This window comes from Schistocerca gregaria, chromosome 1 (genome assembly GCF_023897955.1).
Source record: "Schistocerca gregaria isolate iqSchGreg1 chromosome 1, iqSchGreg1.2, whole genome shotgun sequence".
Lineage (NCBI taxonomy): Eukaryota > Metazoa > Arthropoda > Insecta > Orthoptera > Acrididae > Schistocerca > Schistocerca gregaria.
This window is the reverse complement of record NC_064920.1, coordinates 1,057,635,413-1,057,656,031: the sequence shown is the minus strand read 5'-3', so window position 1 is coordinate 1,057,656,031 and position 20,619 is coordinate 1,057,635,413. Positions and strand designations below refer to the sequence as shown.

At 37.9% G+C, this 20,619-nt stretch overlaps 1 protein-coding gene across 1 annotated transcript in view; it reads left to right on the top strand.

Annotated features, from left to right (window-relative positions):
* Positions 1 to 20,619, top strand: part of LOC126281097 (serine/threonine-protein phosphatase 6 regulatory ankyrin repeat subunit A-like) — a 333,802-nt gene that overhangs the window by 190,026 nt on the left and 123,157 nt on the right. Inside the window, exon 9 of the mRNA XM_049979815.1 lies at positions 7,110 to 7,202. Coding sequence (XP_049835772.1) covers positions 7,110 to 7,202 — 93 coding nt within the window. The remainder of the gene's footprint in view (positions 1 to 7,109; positions 7,203 to 20,619) is intronic.

Sequence of the window (20,619 nt, the reverse complement as noted above, 5' to 3'; positions counted from 1 at the left end):
TGAGAATTAGTTACAGGAAACCTTGCATTAGTTTAATGTTATTTGAAATCATGAAGTCATTCTCTTTCTTAAATACTAGATCATAAACATTATGTGTATTTATGTGTTGTCAGTCAAGCTGCCTTAATAAAAACCCACGGTTGTTAACTGTATTACTTGTCTTACTGGGTTAGACTGTTAACATAAAAGTAGACGTCTCAAGACTGTGACAGTATTTTAAATGTTTAATACGCGAAATACCTTCCCATGGTTGGCTTGCAAGCTGTGGAAAGATCACTAGAATGCTCTGGTACAGAGTATCCCAGCAAGTGGATAAAGCAACATCTGTGAATAGAAACATGCACTACATGAATACTGACGGCTGCGGCATGCACGCTGTGACCCGGAAGTTGCACACATGCAGGAGCACCGCACACGTGCAGAATTTCTGGACGGCCCTGGTCTAGATGGTAGATTCTCCTTCCTGTGAAATATAGTTAGGTTATAACTTGACAATATGTACATTGAAATAATATTATGATGGAGGTTACTTACTTTACATCAACGTTTTAATGAACATTCAATTTGTTTTAACATTAGGTAACACACACTGTAGCTTTACAATATTTTGAGTTCATAGACTAAACATTCTAGCTCCAGAGAGCAACCACACGAGACAGAACGAAAGCAGCTTAGTACATCACTGCAACTATTTGTTGACTGTTACGAACATATACTAAGTTTACATACAATGACAAGTATGTAAAGTTGATATAATCCATTTTTGTAACCAAAGAGACACAGCCAATTAATATATATTTCATAACTAATGACTCCCCCCCCCCCCCCCCCCCCCCCATAAACCATGGACCTTGCTGTAGGTGGGGAGGCTTGTGTGCCTCAGCAATTAAGATAGCCTTACCATAGGTGCAACTAAAATGGAGGGGTATTTATTGAGAGGCCAGACAAAAGTGTGGTTCCTGAAGGGGGGCAACAGTATTTCAATAGTTGCAGGGGCAACAGTCTGGATGACTGACTGATCTGGCCTTGTAACATCAACCAAAATGGCCTTCCTGTTGCTGGTGCTGCAAACAGCTGAAAGCAAGTTGAAACTACAGCCATAATTCTTCCCAAGGACATGCAGCTTTACTATTTGGTTAAATGACGAGGGAATCCTCTTGGGTAAAATATCCCAGAGGTAAAATAGTCACCCATTTGGACCTCCAGGCAGGGACTACTCGAGGAGGACATCATTATCAGCAAGAACATAACTGGTCTTCTATGGTTCGGAATGTGGAATATCAGATCCCTTAATCAGGCATGTGGGTTAGAAAATTTAAAAAGGGAAATGTATAGGTTAAAGTTAGACATAGTGGGAATTAGTAAAGTTCGGTGGCAGGAGGAAAAAGACTTGTGGTCAGGTGAATACAGGTATATAAATACAAAATCAAATAAGGGCAATGCAGGAGTAGGTTTAATAATGAATAAAAAGATAGGAAAATGGATAAGCTACTATGCACAGGATAGTAAATGCATTATTGTAGGCAAGATAACCACAAAGCCCACACCTGCCACAGTAGTACAAGTTTATATGCCAACTAGCTCCACAGATGATGAAGAGATTGATGCGAAAAAGAAATTATTCAGATAGTTAAGGGAGATGAAAATTTAATAGTCATGGGGGACTGGAATTCAATAGTAGCAAAAGGAAGAGAAGGGAAAGTAGTAGGTGAATATGGACTGGGGCTAAGTTATGAAAGACGAAACCCCTTGGAAGAATTTTGCACAGAGCATAACTTGATCATAGCTAACACTTGGTTTAAGAATCATGAAAGAAGGTTGTATACGTGGAAGAGGTCTGGAGACACTGGAAGGTTTCAGATAGATTATATAATGGTAAGCTATAGATTTAGGAACCAGATTTCAAATTGTAAGACATTTCCAGGGACAGATGTGGCCTCTGACTACAATTTATTGGTTAAGATCTGTAGACCAAAACAGAAGAAACTGCAAAAAGGTAGGAATTTAACGACATGGACCTGGATAAACTGAAAGAACCAGAGGCTGAAGAGAGCTACAGAGCGAGCATTAGGGAACAATTAACAAGAACAGGGGAAAGAAATACAGTAGAAGAAGAATGGGTAGCTTTGAGAGATGCAGTAGTGAAGGCAGCAGAGGATCAAGTAGGTAAAAAGATGAGAGCTAGTAGAAACCCATGGGTAACTGAAGAGATATTGAATTTATCTGACAAAAGGAGAAAATATAAAAATGCAGTAAATGAAGTAGACAAAAAGGAATACAATCATCTGAAAAATGAGATCAACAGAGGGCAAAATGGCTAAGCAAGGCTGGCAAGAGGACAAATGTAAGGATGTAGAAGCATGTATCATTAGACATAAGATAGATACAGCCTACAGGAAAATTAAAGAGACATTTGGAGAAAAGAGAACTACCTATATGAATATCAAGAGCTCAAAGAGAAAACCAGTTCTGAGCAGAGAAGGGAAAGCAGAAAGTTGGAAGGGGTTTATAGAGGGTCTATACAAGGGTGATGTACTTAAGAGCAATATTATGGAATCGGAAGAGGACCTAAATGACAATGAGGTGGGAGATATGATACTGTGTGAGAATTTGAAAGAGCTCTAAAAGACCTAAGTTGAAACGAGGCCCCGGGATAGCTTTGGGAGAGCCAGCCATGGCAAAACTCTTCCATCTGGTGAGCAAGATATATGAGACAGGTGCAATACCCTCAGACTTCAAGAAGAATATAATAATTCCAATCCCAAAGATTCCTGCCAGGTGTGAAAATTACGAAACTATCAGTTTAATAAGTCAGTGTTGCAAAATACTAACAGTAATTCTTTACAGACAAATGAAAAAACTGGTAGATGCTGACTTGTGGAAGATCTGTTCAGATTCTGTAGAAATGTTGGAACATGCCAGGCAATATTGACCTAATGACTTATCTTAGAAAATAGTTAAGGAAATGCAAACCTACATTTTTATCATTTGTGGACATAGAGAAAGCTTTTGACAATGTTCACTGGAATACTCTCTTTCAAATTCTGAAGGTGGTAAGGTTAAAATACAGGGAGCTAAAGGCTGTTTACAGTTTGTACAGAAACCAGATGGCAGTTATAAGAGTGGAGGGGCATGAAATGGAAGCAGTGGTTGAGAAGGGAGTGAGACAGGGTTGTAGCCAATCTCCAATGGTATTCAATCTGTATATGGAGCAAGCACTAAAATAAACAAAAGAAAAATTTAGAATAGGAATGAAAGTCCAGGGAGAAGAAATAGAAACTTTGAGGTGTGCCAATGACATTGGAAATTTTGCATTTGAATGTAATGGACAGTATCTTGAAAGGAGCATATAAGATGAACATAATCAAAAGCAAAACAAGGACAATGAGATGTAGTCGTATAAAATCAGACAATGCTGAGGTAATTACATCAGAAAATGAGACACTTAAAGTAGTAAACGAGTTTTGATATTTGGGGAGCAAAATAATTGATGATGGTCGAAGTAGAGAAGATATAAAATGAAGACTGGCAATGGCTAGGTAAGCGTTCGTGAAAAACAAAAATTTGTTAACATCGAGTATAAATTTAAGTGTCAGGAAGTCGTTTCTGAAAGTATTTGTATGGAGTGTAGCCATGTATGGAAGTGAAACATGGACGATAGACAGTTTCAACAAGAAGAGAATAGAAGCTTTCGAAATGTGTTGTTACAGAACAATGCTGAAGATTAGATGGGTAGACAACATAAATGATGATGAGGTATTGAATAGAATTGGGGAGAAGAGGAGTTTGTGGCACAACTTGACAAGAAGAAGGGACCGGTTGGTAGGACATGTTCTGAAGCATCAAGGGATCACAAATTAACATTGGAGGGCAGTGTGGAGGGTAAATATCATAGAGGGAGACCAAGAGATGAATACACTAAGCAGATTCAGAAGTATGTAGGTTGTAGTAAGTACTGGGAGATGAAGAAACTAGCACAAGATAGGGTAGCATGGAGTGCTGCATCAAACCAGTCTCAGGACTGAAGACCACAACAACAACAATGTACAGCATTAAGTATGATTATAATAACAAATTTTAATATTCTTAACTTAAATTATAGTGCATTGGCTACGTTGATACTTATTGAAAGTGAAAAGTGTTCAGCAGTTCTGTTACAAGCTCCATTTTCAGTTTTGTAAGCAATGTTCACTAGATATGCTACAGTTTGTTTAGCGGTCCTAGATAGTTTCCCATAGGTTCAGAATTATTCAGTTTTATTGAATATAATTTCCTTCTCAGTAATGTAGTGTGAAATATGCTACCCTTTGGGGAATACCGTTTTCTAAGGTCTTCCCGTACTGTTTTTGGGTTTGTCAAATATTAGTATATGTTATTACTGTTCATTGCAATTGGAGAGTACAATTTTTGTTTGTTCCTTACCTTTAAATAATATACTGATATATGTCTCTTTATCAGCAAATGATGCACCTTCACCAGGTTCCATCATGACAGGCTCGATTACAGTCCACAAATCAGAATCTGTTAAAATCATTTACATTTGGTTTGAAAGGAAGTATAATTCACTCTGTTTAGTTTCTCAGTGCTATGTCTGTTCTCCATCATACCTGTAAATTTCATTAATTGTCTTATTATTCTTAAGACAATATGTTTTCTTTCCTATGATATTCTTGAGCACAGCTCGGAGTCAGTTAATGTTTTCCAAAAATATACCAAAAATATACAGTAGTTATTGGCAAATGTTTTACCTTTGGCACTCGTACAAGTTTTACATCAGCTAACTGATAGTAACAAAGTTTTCTGATTTCGTTTTTAGCATGCTTTGACCCATAACCATTCATGCAATGGGATAAAATTGTTGTAACTTTCTCAATAACATGTATTGATAAAAAAACTGTGTACACCATCATAGGAGAAAAAACTAAACTTTTTTTTAAGAGGATAAACTTTGATTTTCTTTTTAAGCAATATGAAAGATAATCCAGTTATGTCACAGGAACAGAATAAATAAAGGAGCTCTTGTCTTCTTGTTTAATTCTAAATACTGCCATATTTGGAATAAATTTCATCTAACAGTATAGTCTGGCCACAGAATTAAGATAGGAATTGCTTTAGTGTCATTTAATAATTATGTGTGTTGTGTTATATGTTTTCACTATTTCTGCTTGTTTCATAATGTCAAAAATACACATTTTTTTCTTGGCAGAACAGTGTATATGTTAGCTTTTATTCCATTGTAGGTAAGCAGTGTTTGTTAGAATTTAATGTTTCTCAATTTTTTAATTAAATTAACATCTCCTTTCAATATCCATTGCTTCAGTTTCCTGAGAATTAGTGAGTTATTATAATTTTTAATTGGTAGAGTATTTATCTTTTTTTTTTAGTTGCAAATTACTGACTAAATGCTTAAATTTTTTCAATCTTTCATTCTTGATCATTAATAATATGCTCATTTTTATAGACTATAAATGGTTTTTACATGTTCTTGTGTTGTCATTTAATTGAAGGATTAATGTTTAGTCATAAGAAATGAATATTTTAGGCTGAAGATATTAATGCACATTATAAAATTCCAGAGTTGTATTTCATTTCTGGAGATGTGTAGGGCTAAATACAAGAATTCTACAAGATATTTATGATATCCTCCTTTGGAAACAAAATGATACAAAACACACACACACACACACACACACACACACACACACACAGTCACACACATACATATTGCCCTAGCTGACTAAGTCATTTGGTGCTGCAGCCGAATTGTTGGAGGAGAGGGTAAGTGTAGAAGGTAAGTGTAGAAAGGTGGTAGCACTGTGGAGGGAACAGTGGAGGAAAGAGGAACTAATGGCTGGAATGCAGAGACTGCAAGGTATGTGATAGAAATATGGCACTGGTGATGTAGCTCACTCTGGCACTATATGAGTGTATCATATGATGAAGTGGAGGAGTGGTTAGTGAGGAGGTAGGGGAGGGAGATAGAGAACTTGGAAGTCAGGGATTGTAGGAAGAAAGGTGTCAGTGTAGATTAATAGGGTGAAATGGGAAACATGGGGACAGAAATGGAGTTGGTTGTGGGATGGGCTAGTCAAGACTGGGACAGGAGGATTGCAGGTTCAAAGGAATGTTTCAAAGGTAATCCCATCTGTATAATATGGAGAAGCTGGTATGGGACAGGTCAGGATTGAGGATCAAAGACCCAGATGGTGTGCATTGTGAAACAGCTGTGGATACTGAGCATGTTATGCTCAGCAGCACACTCTGCTGCTGAATGGTGAACTTTGCTTTTGGCACAGTCTGGCCATATCCATTCTTTCACCTAGGTGGCTGGTTGGTGGTGATGCCTATTTATAAAGCTGCTCAGAAGTTACAGCAGAGTTCACAAATGATGTGACTGCTTTCACAGGTAGCCCTGCCTCTGATAGTGTAAGACACACCTGTGTCAACATTGGAATATGATTTGCTGCATGGTGAACAGGACAAATCTTTTTCTTAAATGTTCCACAGGGATGTAACCCATGTGGATATTTTAGAGATTGGTAGGGTAGCAGAATACAACTTTGGATAGCAGGGGATCGAGAGAATATTATAGGAATGGTGATCATTTCCATACATGGTCTAAATACTTGGTATTCTGGTGCAGGATTTGGTTAAGATGCTTGAATGTGGGATGAAGGGTGGGGGGGGGGGGGGTATTCCTTTATAGCTGGTTCATGGAGGGTGATTTTAAGATTAAGGGGGTATACGGATGTACCCCTCTGACCACTCCATACTGTCAGTTAGCTCCAAGTGAGAACATTGTCTGAAAGCTCAACTATGTTTTAAGTCTTGTTCATACAGCAGCTGGCAGTTCAGCACTTCAGATCTACAGTGAGTAACTACCTTTACTCTTTAAATTAGTTGTATTCCATCCAACAGTCATATCAATATTTAAAATACTCATCCAATTTTGTTAAATATGGTGCATAAACATCAGTAATTATCAATTATAGCACAGTTTGTTCCTGTGATTCCACATCCATAAGCTTAGATGTATCTCTCGTTTGAATCTATCACTTATGTACAAGAATGCTGTATCCTGTGTTATCTGTCAAAGTATCCATTTGTAGGCTCTGGACCTTTTGCTGAAGGCTGGTGCTGATCGAAATGTGGTGGATAACTGTGGTGTGACAGCTCTCCACTTGGCTGCCAGCTGTCGAAAGGTAAATTCAGTTAATCATACATTTTTGTCTTTCAAAGCAGTATGGTACTATTGTTCTCATACAGTGTATATAACAATTATTGATACAGTCACTGAACTGATGTCAGAATGTTTTGTAATCAAAAAAGGACTATTTTTTTCTGTAGCTAAATTATAACTTGAATTTTCTGTTGAGCTGTTTCTGTACTGGACTTGTTCTAGTCTCTGTTGACACCATCAATTTCTTACTCAGTTTATTCCTATTGTCTCCATTCCCCTCCATACATACTGGCCACCTTATCCACAGAGTTGTGAATGAATTAATCTCATGTATGGAAGTATTGGAATTCATGACTTTTGAATCCACGTATTTTATATATCATAGTTCATGGTTATTTTGGTGAGTTATAGACAACACATTTTGTTGTTAATGATTAAATACTTGCTGAGTACTCAGTTTTGCCCAGGTATGTATTGATTCCAGTTTTTTATTATTGCCTCTCCTCCTTCCCCCTCCTTCTGTCCAGCTCCTCCACTCCCAAGTTTCTGTCCATTTCCTCCTGTCCCTGCCTCTGTCCATCTCCTTATCCTCCCCCCCCCCCCCCCCTGTACAGCTCCTGCTCCTTTTCACTGTGTACAGCTCCTTGTCCTCCCACTCTCTGTCCATCTCCTTCTTCACCATCTCTCTGTCCACTGAAACAATTAAACTGCTTCGATACAATGACAAAAAAGACATTAAGGAAGAATTGTGCACTGAAGTAAAAAAAAATGTGGACTATCTCATTCTGAGTTGGTTTAGACTTTTTTACTTAAGTGCATGAACAATTCTTCCTTAATGTCTTTTTTGTCATTGTCTCTAAGCAGTTTAATTGTTTCAGTGGACAGAGAGATGATGAAGAAGGAGATGGACAGAGAGTGGGAGGACAAGCAGCTGTACACAGAGATCAGTTTGCATTAACCTTGATCTGCATACTGTCAGTACTATTATAATTATTGCCATTAGAATAATTAATAATATGAGTATTTTGTGTTGCAGTAATTGTGTTTTTTGTGTAGCCCCCATTCAGCTCTGTGGCCACCACTGGAGGGTGTAATGTGGTCACTTTTAGTTTGCTTGTGGTTCCGTGTTTGTATGTGGTTCCTGTTGTTCTTCCAGTATCTGAATATCATTTGTCTGCTGGGGTGTCCAACTGTCGTGATTCTGATGTGGTTGATTACTTTGCACTGTAATTTTGATTTATTCCAGGAGGTGGTCCATCTTTTGTTGCCACCAGCCTGGTTGGTTACTATCCCAGTAATTTCCATTTAAATTGCAATAATAATTTGCATTCTTGTTTCTATTTTGTTTGTATCTCTGCTGGAAGTTATTCTCACTCCTACACCTCTTATTATTATTGTAGAATTGATTACAATTATAGTTACAGTTAGAAAAATATCTATTGTTGTTCACCCTGTTATTACTGTATGGTCAATGATCATTAGTATTATAGCGTCTCTCTTGTGGGTTTACTGCACTGTTCTGCATGTCATGATTCCATATTACATTCCCATTATGGGTATTAGTATTTTTGCTGTATGAATCATGCATGGGTTGGTTACCATTTCCTGCATCAGGTCAATTGAATCTAACTAACAGAAATTTTTCTAGGTCAGTTTCCCTTACACTGATCAATTTGTCTTGGATACTCAAGGGAGTTTCAGTTTTAATATTCTTATTGCATTTTTATATGACACTAGCTCATCCCAGTATTTTGTTTTATTTACGTACTTTTTGAAGTGCTCCCTGTGAGAACTTATTTTGTAAGTATATGATCTGAGATTGTACACTTCTTTTCTAAGCCTTTCTTGCATGCTGGTTGAACAGTACTATTCTAAAAAAGCTTTTTCAAATCAGTCAAATGTATGACATTGTTCTGCAGCCTCTGTCGCATAGAGAGAAGCTTCTCTTTTAATGAAGAGTACTATAAATGCAATCTTTCTGTTCATTCCACAACCTCAGAAGCACACCTCTAAATGATTTTATAAACATCTGCTTGGTGTGTTTTGTTGTTGTACATATCCTCTGTATGCTGAAACCTTGTGATTATTGCCATAACATGTATCTATTTCCTGAGAAGCAGGAAGATTATCCTGATTGAAACTTTCAGTCTCCTGCATCTTCTGTAATTCTTTTACTTTATCTGACATTTGTTGAAATTCAGGATTAAAATTCTCTACTTCATCAATGGAATCAGATGATACTAGAACACCTGCCTGCTTTGTTACCTAATAGCAATTCATTATTTAATTTTTCCATGATCTCTTCATTCTTTTGTTCTAACGACTGATTAAATTCCATAACTATTTTCTCTTCTTGGTGAACAAAATGCATCCAAATCTGTTCTGCACTCTGTAGTGACAAATTCTGAACTTCTTCCGAAATTTGACTACTTGTTTTCTCTAACGTTGACTGGGCTGTCTGCACATCAAGCAGATCAGTACCAATCTATGTTACCTTTTCAGGTAATTTTTGTTAGTCTTGTTTACATTGACCAAATTGTTGTTTTAGCTCATTGAGCTTGGATGTGAACTGTTCAGAAAATTTATCAAGTGTATTCACAATCTGCTTCAACTGCTGTTCTGTGAATGATTTTAATGTGGCATTGATTCCCTCATCATGACCTTTAGCCTGTTCTATCAGGTTTTCAGGAAATGTTTTCAAAGTACTATCAATTCATTCTGCCTGGTTCTCAGAAAATGTTTTTAAAGTATTGTCAATTTGTTCAAATTGCTGGTTCAAATGCTTACACACATCAAATAAAGATATTTTCTTATATTTGCCAAACTTACCATTACCTGTAGTTAGTTTACAGTTCTCCAGATACTTCACACACAGTTATTTAACACTGATATTTTATCAAATTTCAGCTCGTGAAAATGGCTTTTATCGTGAGAAATTCTTCTGCTTTAGTTGCTATGTTTATGAAAAAAAAATTGCAATCACCATTCACCGCATTGTTCACACATTGTATTTCAGAACTTAATACCAGTTAGGCAACACTTTTATCCACTATTAAAATGAAATTAGGATCCTTTCTCTCCACTTTCTGAAATGCAGTGCATGAAATATGAAATTCCAAAAGCAATCACCTTACTTTTTACAGCCATGTGTAGTCAGTTCCAGGAAACTCTTCAGTCATCAACCAAAGTACTACTTTCCATTAGTTATGCAGATTGGTTGTACATGTAAAAGAAAATACAGAAAAATTACAAAAGTGTATAATTTAGCAGAGATGCTGAGTCACAGATAAGCACAACAAGAAGACTGTCACAAAATGAGCTTTTGGCCAACAAGGCTGTGATGTTCGCCTGCTTTATTTCTTCGTTGATTGTTCTCGGTGTTGACGTACTGTGTTGCTATACTTGCTGAAAAACAGGGGGTGATGTAGCCGACAAGTGCACAGTTGCGTTTCATAGTTCTTTACTTTCACAACCCCCACCACCACCACCACCACCACCACCACCTCCTCACAATATTACACAGTTATATGGCCAGTTAACTATTGGCAGATTTTGATAAGCCTCATTAATAGTTTGCACGCATTTGTCAGCATACTGCTACAACAGTTTAGCATTGAACATCTATGAGCAGTAAAACCTTACCAGACAGTTCACAGTCTTTCAAATAAATTGAACAGACACTGTCATTGATTTAACACAAGGCCTATCTGGGTACACTTTCACAGTTAAGTTGATGCCTTGTTGTTGTTCTAACTAATACAGGTTTGTTGTCTGAATATCGACCATGGACTGACTGTCTCAGGACCAAAGATTGGGTCCGTATATATCATCACAATAACAGGCACTGATACTACACACTTTTCAATGTTTAATTTACTGAAATTATAATTAAAACATAAATCATTCAGTTAACTGAATACTTCAAAAATTTCCATCTTTTTAACATTTCTCCTACCACGAGGGTTATGCTGAATTATTTGTTTTAATCAAGAAATTAACAGGTGTAATTATGCAAACAATACTTTTGACAAAACTGGTAATTACTTTGGAATAATTTAAGGGATGACTTTGCTAACATGTTTTCAAATAGAGCCAAATAAATACTTAAAGAATGCTAGTGTTTTGTCTTCCAAATGTTTATAATTAGTACTGAATTTTTATTTGTTTATAACTCAACAATAGAATTTGAGTTACGCAAGAGTTACTGATTTCACCCTATAACAAAAGATACTAACTAGGACTAGTCAAAGTAAATTAGAAAATCAATTACATATACACTCCTGGAAATTGAAATAAGAACACCGTGAATTCATTGTACCAGGAAGGGGAAACTTTATTGACACATTCCTGGGGTCATATACATCACATGATCACACTGACAGAACCACAGGCACATAGACACAGGCAACAGAGCATGCACAATGTCGGCACTAGTACAGTGTATATCCACCTTTCGCAGCAATGCAGGCTGCTATTCTCCCATGGAGACAATCGTAGAGATGCTGGATGTAGTCCTGTGGAACGGCTTGCCATGCCATTTCCACCTGGCGCCTCAGTTGGACCAGCGTTCGTGCTGGATGTGCAGACCACGTGAGACGACGCTTCATCCAGTCCCAAACATGCTCAATGGGGGACAGATCCGGAGATCTTGCTTGCCAGGGTAGTTGACTTACACCTTCTAGAGCACGTTGGGTGGCACAGGATAAATGGCGCCAAACACGCATACGACCATCATTGGCACCAAGGCAGAAGCGACTCTCATCGCTGAGGATGACATGTCTCCATTCGTCCCTCCATTCACGCCTGTTGCGACACCACTGGAAGCGGGCTGCACGATGTTGGGGCGTGAGCGGAAGACGGCCTAACGGTGTGCGGGACCGTAGCCCAGCTTCATGGAGACGGTTGCGAATGGTCCTCGCCGATACCCTAGGAGCAACAGTGTCCTAATTTGCTGGGAAGTGGCGGTGCGGTCCCCTACGGCACTGCGTAGGATCCTACGGTCTTGGCGTGCATCCGTGCGTCGCTGCGGTCCGGTCCCAGGTCGACGGGCATGTGCACCTTCCGCCGACCACTGGCGACAACATCGATGTACTGTGGAGACCTCACGCCCCACGTGTTGAGCAATTCGGCGGTACGTCCACCTGGCCTCCCGTATGCCCACTATACGCCCTCGCTCAAAGTCCGTCAACTGCACATACGGTTCACGTCCACGCTGTTGCGGCATGCTACCAGTGTTAAAGACTGCAATGGAGCTCCGTATGCCACGGCAAACTGGCTTACACTGACGGCGGCGGTGCACAAATGCTGCGCAACTAGCGCCATTTGACGGCCAACACCGCGGTTCCTGGTGTGTCCGCTGTGCCGTGCATGTGATCATTGCTTGTACAGCCCTCTCGCAGTGTCCAGAGCAAGTATGGTGGGTCTGACACACCGGTGTCAATGTGTTCTTTTTTCCATTTCCAGGAGTGTATAAAACTAAGCACAAATGAGGGCCAACCTTTCTCTTGTATGAAAATGCAGATTATACCCATGTATGCTAACAGTAATTAGTCAAGAATAAAAAAAAGGAATTTGAAGGAATCAGATGGCAAAACAAGAGAGGAAGTAAAAAGACTCCAGCTTGCTTTATCACATCTCCCCCTCATTGGATTTATCAGATAGATACCGCAAATAGCTAACTGGGCAATTCAATGACTACAAGTGACCCCAGAAGATGGGTTAAAATTCTATGCACAAAAAATATTACATAAGAAATCATTTCAAAACTACAGTACTTATGTTTTTTTCAGATTTATGTGAACTGGCCATATGAAAATCCTCATACATAATATTTACACACAGTGTAGTGTACAGTGGCACAAAATATCCACAAGTTATACTTTTAATAAAAATTTAGGCATCTTCATCATAAGTGATGTCCTTTTTGGGTGTACAAAGATTACATTCAAAGATACATATCATTATATATAAGTGTTGCCTTGCTTAAAACAATAAAGCCTCATGGGTTGCAAAAAGTTAAATTACACTGCACATTGTAGTTCATTTTTAGACAGAAAATTTCACTTGCTCAATGTTTAGTATTTTTCGCAAGCACTTTTGCTCTTTTAATGAGCTTTTACACATTTTGCACCTAGTTGTCCACACCTTTAACAGGTCCAAATTGGCAGTTAGTAAGAAAATGCACTGCTATCAGTTCCCTTGGAGGTCGTTCTCCTCCACCACAGAACAGGAAAAAAAATGAGACAAATTACCCTACTTTAGTACACTTAGTTTTACTTCTAAGTCAAAGAAAAATGTTTCACACTAAAAATCATAGTCATTACTTCATAAATAGATTCATTACACAGTTCTCATAACATCACAATAATTAGCACTAAAAATGACTATAGTACGAAAGGTGTGGACTAGAAGAGATTTTAAAATCAAGTGCACATTACACTACAAAACATTACTCTAGGTCATCGCTCTGTCTGAAACTGGTTAAACTTGAAAGACTTTTGCTTCTTTCCCATTTTCAAAATAGCAAAAACTAAAGATTGTCAGTAGCAGAGATTTACTAATCATTACATTATGAAAGAAAGAATATTGTCACCATCACATAATTTATTTACTATTCAACTCAAAATTAAGGGAATGGAAGTTGTACCAAATTATTGCCCTACTTCTCCTCTCAACTTGAGTACTATTCTCATTCAACAAGAAAATTAAATCATCACAAAATGTTACCAAATAGATGACCTGTCAGAAACATTCACATGAGTCTAGCATCACAGTTATCATTTAATCAGCAAAATTACTTTTCATTTTCCAATATTACCACTTTAAGCTCATTATTCCTCAGAACACAAATAGAAGTTTTCAGATAATCTATAGATCCAATGATGCAGCATTATATGACTTGTACCTCACAAAAGCATTGCTCTTTCTGTTAAGGTCTCATTCCCAGTTCCCAGTTGTAGTGTCATGAATTGCACAATATACACAGTACCCAATGTCGCCTAGTTCCAAATTTAGGTCATTAATACAGTTACACCACATTTGTTTGTATACAGTCACTTTTGCATTAATCATGTCTGTCAGCTCCATTATTTTACTTTCCTTTCTTACCTTGTTAACTAGTGGAGTGCATTCTCAAAAAAAATATCCCTATTGTAGAGACAGGCTCCCTAATCATTAAGATCCTAACATTGTTCATTATTTTATTATTTCATTATTGTTTCATTATCAAATAAATATACATTTGCTCTCCTTATCCAAAGCAAAATTCTACTGAAAAACACTCCACAGTATTAGATCCTTATGCAAGGTGAACTTAACTCTCATTACTGATCAGACAAAATTATCTGTTGGGAAAACTGGTATTTCACTGTACCCCATCAAATTGCTTAAGATTCTAGCCTGAAGCACTTTATACATACAAATATTGCTTATTCTTTCTATGCGCATTACTCCAGGCAACTATGTTTAAAGTTGTAATTCATTAATGTTATAAAAGGCTATACCATGGCACAGATAGATGGTTTTCTCCATATACTGATTGCACAGAATACAAACACTTCTATTATACCACAATTAATATTAAGATCTAGTATCCAAGATGGTTTTTGCTGCATATTACCTGTGCTGCTGCACCAAATTCTAGTAATTTCACACATGATCCAATTACTTCAGGTGTTAATTATAGTTTTTAGGTAACCTTGCTGAAATGCCTGAGCTAGCAGGCCAGAGTGGGTTAGGTTGTGGAAAGGGGTCAAAATGGGGTTGCTGTCAGTTGCACTCAACATACAAACTTTATTTGTCCACAAACAATATTACACAAGGATTCAAAATACTCAAAGTTGTAATGGATCTCCTTTGATTAACTTTAGATCGGCTGAAGGCCACTCAAAATCTCAGACGCAAGGCCTAAGTAAGAAACTGACATAGAAGGTTCTTCTGGAGGTGTCACTCAAAAATAATTTCTAAATTTTCAATTTAAACAGGCTGAAGGCCTTAGCACTCTAATTTTAATGGAATTCCGCTAGAGGCCATATATTAAGCAATAAGAAGTGTTTCAATCCAACGGCAGAAGGCCTTATCTTAAAACTATTGAAGCAAATTCAGCTGAAGGCACTATACAAACCATCACAATCGCATGCCATAAGGGCAAGACAAGAACATTAATTTAAGAGATATTAAAACTGATCTGAAGGCCACACATCAATGCAATAATTTAACGGCTTAAGCCCTTGAAAGATTTGATGTAAAATTCAGCTGAAGGCTCCTATAAGAACAACAATTTCATACCTTAAGGGCAAGTCAAGAACATTAACCCAGGATATCTAAAAACTCGGCTGAAGGCCACACATCAGCCATATAACTAAAACTCAGACAGGGAAGTTACTATGTAACACACATTGAACCGTACTCAGAAGTTCCCAGGTTTGGCCTGGAATTGTAACACTAACACCCGTTTAGGCAAGACAGGCAGCCTGACCAACAATCTCTTAGTAGGAAGGCAACTCAACCAACCGACAGCTGACCAACCAATCAACCAAATCAGTTCTGCTCCATGCAACCAGCAAACCAACCACAAGATTTCAATACAATGACATACAGTGAATAACTCAACTTTCATGACCAAGATTGGCGGGCAATGAACTTCATAGCACTCACAAGCAGCAACTTACACTCCAACTGCACATGCATGCCACCAGCAGCTCCAGTCTGACTCCACTTGACAGGGAGGGGGGTTGCTTGCTGCTCCATGCCAACCAACTGACTGGACTGCTGGTACATCCACGAATGTTGCTCTGTCACGACTGCACTGCTACGGCATCTCTCACTCACTGACTTTTTTCAGACGGACGACGTGCTGGTGACACTGGCTCAGACCCAACCATACAGAGGGAACACAACCGACATCTCTGCACAGGACAGAACTGATCCAAATACACTGATCCAAATACACAACTGACCAAATGACCAACCAACGGTTGTCCCACTGGTACTGGCTGTGCGGACCTCACTGGGGCACCGTGCCTGACTTCACTGGTGCTGCATCGCAGCCACCCTGCTCCTCCTTCTGTAACTGAACTGACTTCCTTCGGATGGACAACATCCCAGAGACACTGGCTCATACCCAGCCCTGCAGAGGGAACGCAATTGACATCTCTGCTCAGGAAGGAACCAACCAACCCAAATACACATCGCCGATGAAACAACCAAACGAACAACCAACCAGTGGTCATCCCCGCTGGTACTGGCTGTGCGGATCTCACTGGGGCTCCATGCCTGACTGCACTGCTGGTCCGTCTCCAACTCAATGACTGCCAGGTCCGAACTCTCTCCATGACACACCACAACCGAGAAGTCATAGCCATCCAGCAAATATAATATGGCAGGGCAAATATCAGTACGCACTGCTGCTGCCACTCACGGGCAGGCAAGACAGTAATTCAGTGACACTAGTAATTGAAATTTAAAATGATGAGGCAGTCATATGGTAAAACAAGATGTCACATAATAGATGACATGAACATGAGCCACGCATGGCTCACCTGTATCTTCTTGACATATGCTGACATCTTTCAGTTTCTGTTTACCTTACCTCTTTGTTTGACGAAATTCTTTAACCATGGTATCAATTTACTTTCTTCCATCTTCCTGTGATTCCATTACTTATAACTAACAGAACATAATATACACATAGATAACACTAGATAAACCTTTTGTAAAATATTTCTGTACTGAAGTATCTTTCTGTAAAAAAATCACGTGCAAGTTGAAGATAGAATCTCTCTGATTCACTTACAAACTACAGATAGGATAAGAGAAGAGAGTGACTGTCTCAGAGAACATGAAGAATGAGACAGATAGCTGGGGTAAGCACTATCACCATATAATGAAACCAACAAAGAATACTGAACCAACTACTTGCTTTTAGGTCTTACTTCAGTGCACATTATAGTAAGTTCCTCCTCTCCTTGTATGGGATAAACATTGCTACTTACACCATCATTCAACATCTCACTAGAATTAGAAATTTCACTCCTCTTACTACTATCACTTACATTGCACTTACCTGTGATTACAGCACATTTATATACAAGTGGCTCTTCATCACTACCTTCTCTAGTGCGAGCCAAAACTGGAGCATTATCTAGTTGAAACAGTTTGATCCAGAATTAAAATCATCTCCTCCATTTCTTTTACTTGAATTCTTCCATTACTATTTCCATGCACATTCTGGCTGTTCTCCACCCAACCATTCCTTGAATTTCTACTGTAATTAATCCTGTTCATTATTTTTACCTGAAATTATCTCCCTGATTCATTATGGTTATCAAAATACCTCCTATGATCTTCCACTGAGGACTTCACCCTCTTCACTTTATCAACATAATTCAAGAAATCACTAATATTTCCACTAGGGGCAGGTACAAGCAATTCTCTAACTTTCTGAGGCAACTTAGTTTCTAAACCTATAATTATTGCTTCACTACCTAGCTCTTTGTCGATATATTTCAGTTTGTTTATCCAAAGCTGACAGAAACCTTTCACAATACCCTTCTTAGAGTCAAATCTCTCTCCTCCCCAAAATTCACTTGAAATTCTCTGCTGCTTCTCTTTGGACGAATATTCTTCTAGAAATGCTTTCTCAAAGCTTTGGCATGAAGTACAGCTATCAGCTACCTGAACTGCCCATCCATAAGCATCCCCTTTCAAAAAACCTCTCACAAATGCCTTTTTTTCTTCATCATTCCATGTTTCAGGCAAATCATTAAATTCCCTAATGAAATCCATTGGATGAACTTCCTCTTATGGTTCAAAATTATTAAATTTCTTATAACTAACAAATGAAGTACTTTTGAGTACACTACATACTCTATGATTTAGATTTTGTACCTCTTCCATCTTTTTTTCTATTTTAGATAATTTTGAAACTACATTTTTATTTACTTTTACCAGTTTTTCCTCTACCACTACTGCACACGTGGTTTCTACCTCTGTTTCAAAATCATTTTTAATTTGATTGATTTGGTTCTCAAATTTACATGTTCCACATCATTACAAAGTATCGTATTCATAATCTATGGAACAAGTACTAATCTAATCTAATCTTAACCCTATTTTCAGCACAAAATTTCCTGGCTGCTTGGACTTCATCTTTACACTGTTTTTCAGAAGCCTCCACTCTCCTACTATAGTCATCAAAAAGTTTTATTTCTCAATTATACACGTTTATTACTCATAAATGTTAATTTCTCATTAGTATTCTGCTATACTTTCTTTATATTCTGATCGCAAGTTTTTAACTGGCACCTGAACCTTCTTATTTGATTCTGAAAGATTAGAGCTGACTATCTTAATCTCCTTTTTAATTTCTTTCTTCAGTTCATACTTTAAGCTAACCATGTCAGTTCTAATGCTGTCAGTTTTCTTTTCCATCCTGCTAATGTCTTCTTTCAGACACATACTACTCATAATTTGTCTTAATATCACTTCCAGTTTTCCATCTGCCATAAACTGTTGCACTCGCTGACTTTCACTACTAGCTTCCTCCCCCTTAAACTTAATGGTTTCATCCACTTCAGTATTGTTTTCATCCATTTCGATCACATCACCATACAATATAGATGACATTTTTATCATTCCCATTTTTCAAAGTTACATTCATGTCTGATTTATAGCCTCTATTGGTTACAGAACCAGTCCCACTTAGGTCTTTCTGTTCATTTAAAAACTTAACCTCTACATCTTTGTTCTCAGTCACTCTGTCTTGTTCTTTAAGGCCACTCATTATGTATCACTTAATATAAAATGGCTTTTGCTATGAAGTTATCTTATTCTTATTCACTCTTCCTCTTCTTCTTCTTCTGCTGCTGCTGCTGTGCTTGTCATCTCGACCCTTTGTCTGCTCAGCTGCTGCAGGTACAAGTTGTAATTTTCTCAGGGAGACATCTTGTTGATCCCAGTTGTTTGTGCTGATTGTCTGCTTCTGTACTCATTGGCTGTTTCCATAGAACCCACTCACTGTTTGGCTGCTGTCCTACTGTGGCCTTGAACCCCAAGTGCTGATTGGCTGTTGCATCTCCTTCAAATCACTGCACTGTAAACCGCTCTTGGGTTCACTGGTTCAAAGTTCATGAGTCCTAGTTTATTGAGCCCACACAAAATATTCCTCAACCGCAAGGCCACCATATCTGAGATTTGCCTGTTACATTTCTTTGTTGATGGTCCTCAGTGTCGACATACTGCATTGTGATATGGGCTGAAAAATAAGGGGTTGGGGGGGGGGGGGGGGTGGAGGAGGGGGGGGGGGGGAGTTCAACATTGACTGCTATAAATGATGTAGCTGACAGGTGCACAGTTGCAATTCATAGTTCTTTACTTTCACTGTTTACAGTCCCCCTCCCAATATTACATAGTTATATGGCCAGTTAAGTATTGACAAATTTTGGTAAGCCTCATTAATAGTTTGCAGGCATATGTCAGCATACTGCTACAATAGTTTACCACTGAACATCTGTGAGCAGTAAAACCTAACCACACAGTTCACAGTCTTTCGTATAAACTGAACAGACACTGTCATTGTTTTAACACAAGGCCTATTTGTGTTACACTTATTTCACAGTTAAGTTGAAGCATTGTTGTTGTTCTAAGCAACACAGGTTTCATCTCTGAAAATCAACCATGGACTGACTGTCTCAGGACAAAAAAGTGGCCATTAACTTTCATCACAATAATAGGCACTGAAACTACACATTGTTCAATGTTTAATTTACAGAAATTACAATTAAAATGTACCTCATTCAATTATCTGAATACATAACAAAATTTCTGTCTTTTTAAGAGTTTCTCGTACCACGAGGGTTATGCTGAATTACTTGTTTAATCATGAAATTAACAGATGTAGTTATGCAGACAATACTTTTGACAAAACTAGTAATTACTTTGGAATAAATTAAGGGCTGGCTTTGCTAACATGTTTTCAAATCAAGACAAATAAATACTTAAAGAATGCCAGTGTTTTGTCTTCCAAATGTTTATAATTAGTACAGAATTTATATTTGTTTATAACTCAACAATAAAATTTCAGTTATGTAACAATTACTGATTTCACCCTATAACAAAAGATACTAACTAGGACTAGTCAAAATAAATTAGAAAATCAATTACATACATAAAACTAAGCACAAAATTAGATCTGGTGCTATATTCTTTAAAAGTGAGGGCCAACCTTTGCCTTTTATGAACATGCAGATTATAGTCTCATATATTAATAGTAATTAGTCAAGAATAATAATAAAAAAAGGAATTTCAAGGAGTCAGATAGCAAAACAAGAGAGGTATTAAAAAGATCCAAGCCTGCTTCATCACAAGGCCATTGTCGAAAATTGACAAAACACACACACACACACACACACACATGACGACAGTCTTTGGTAGCTGAAATG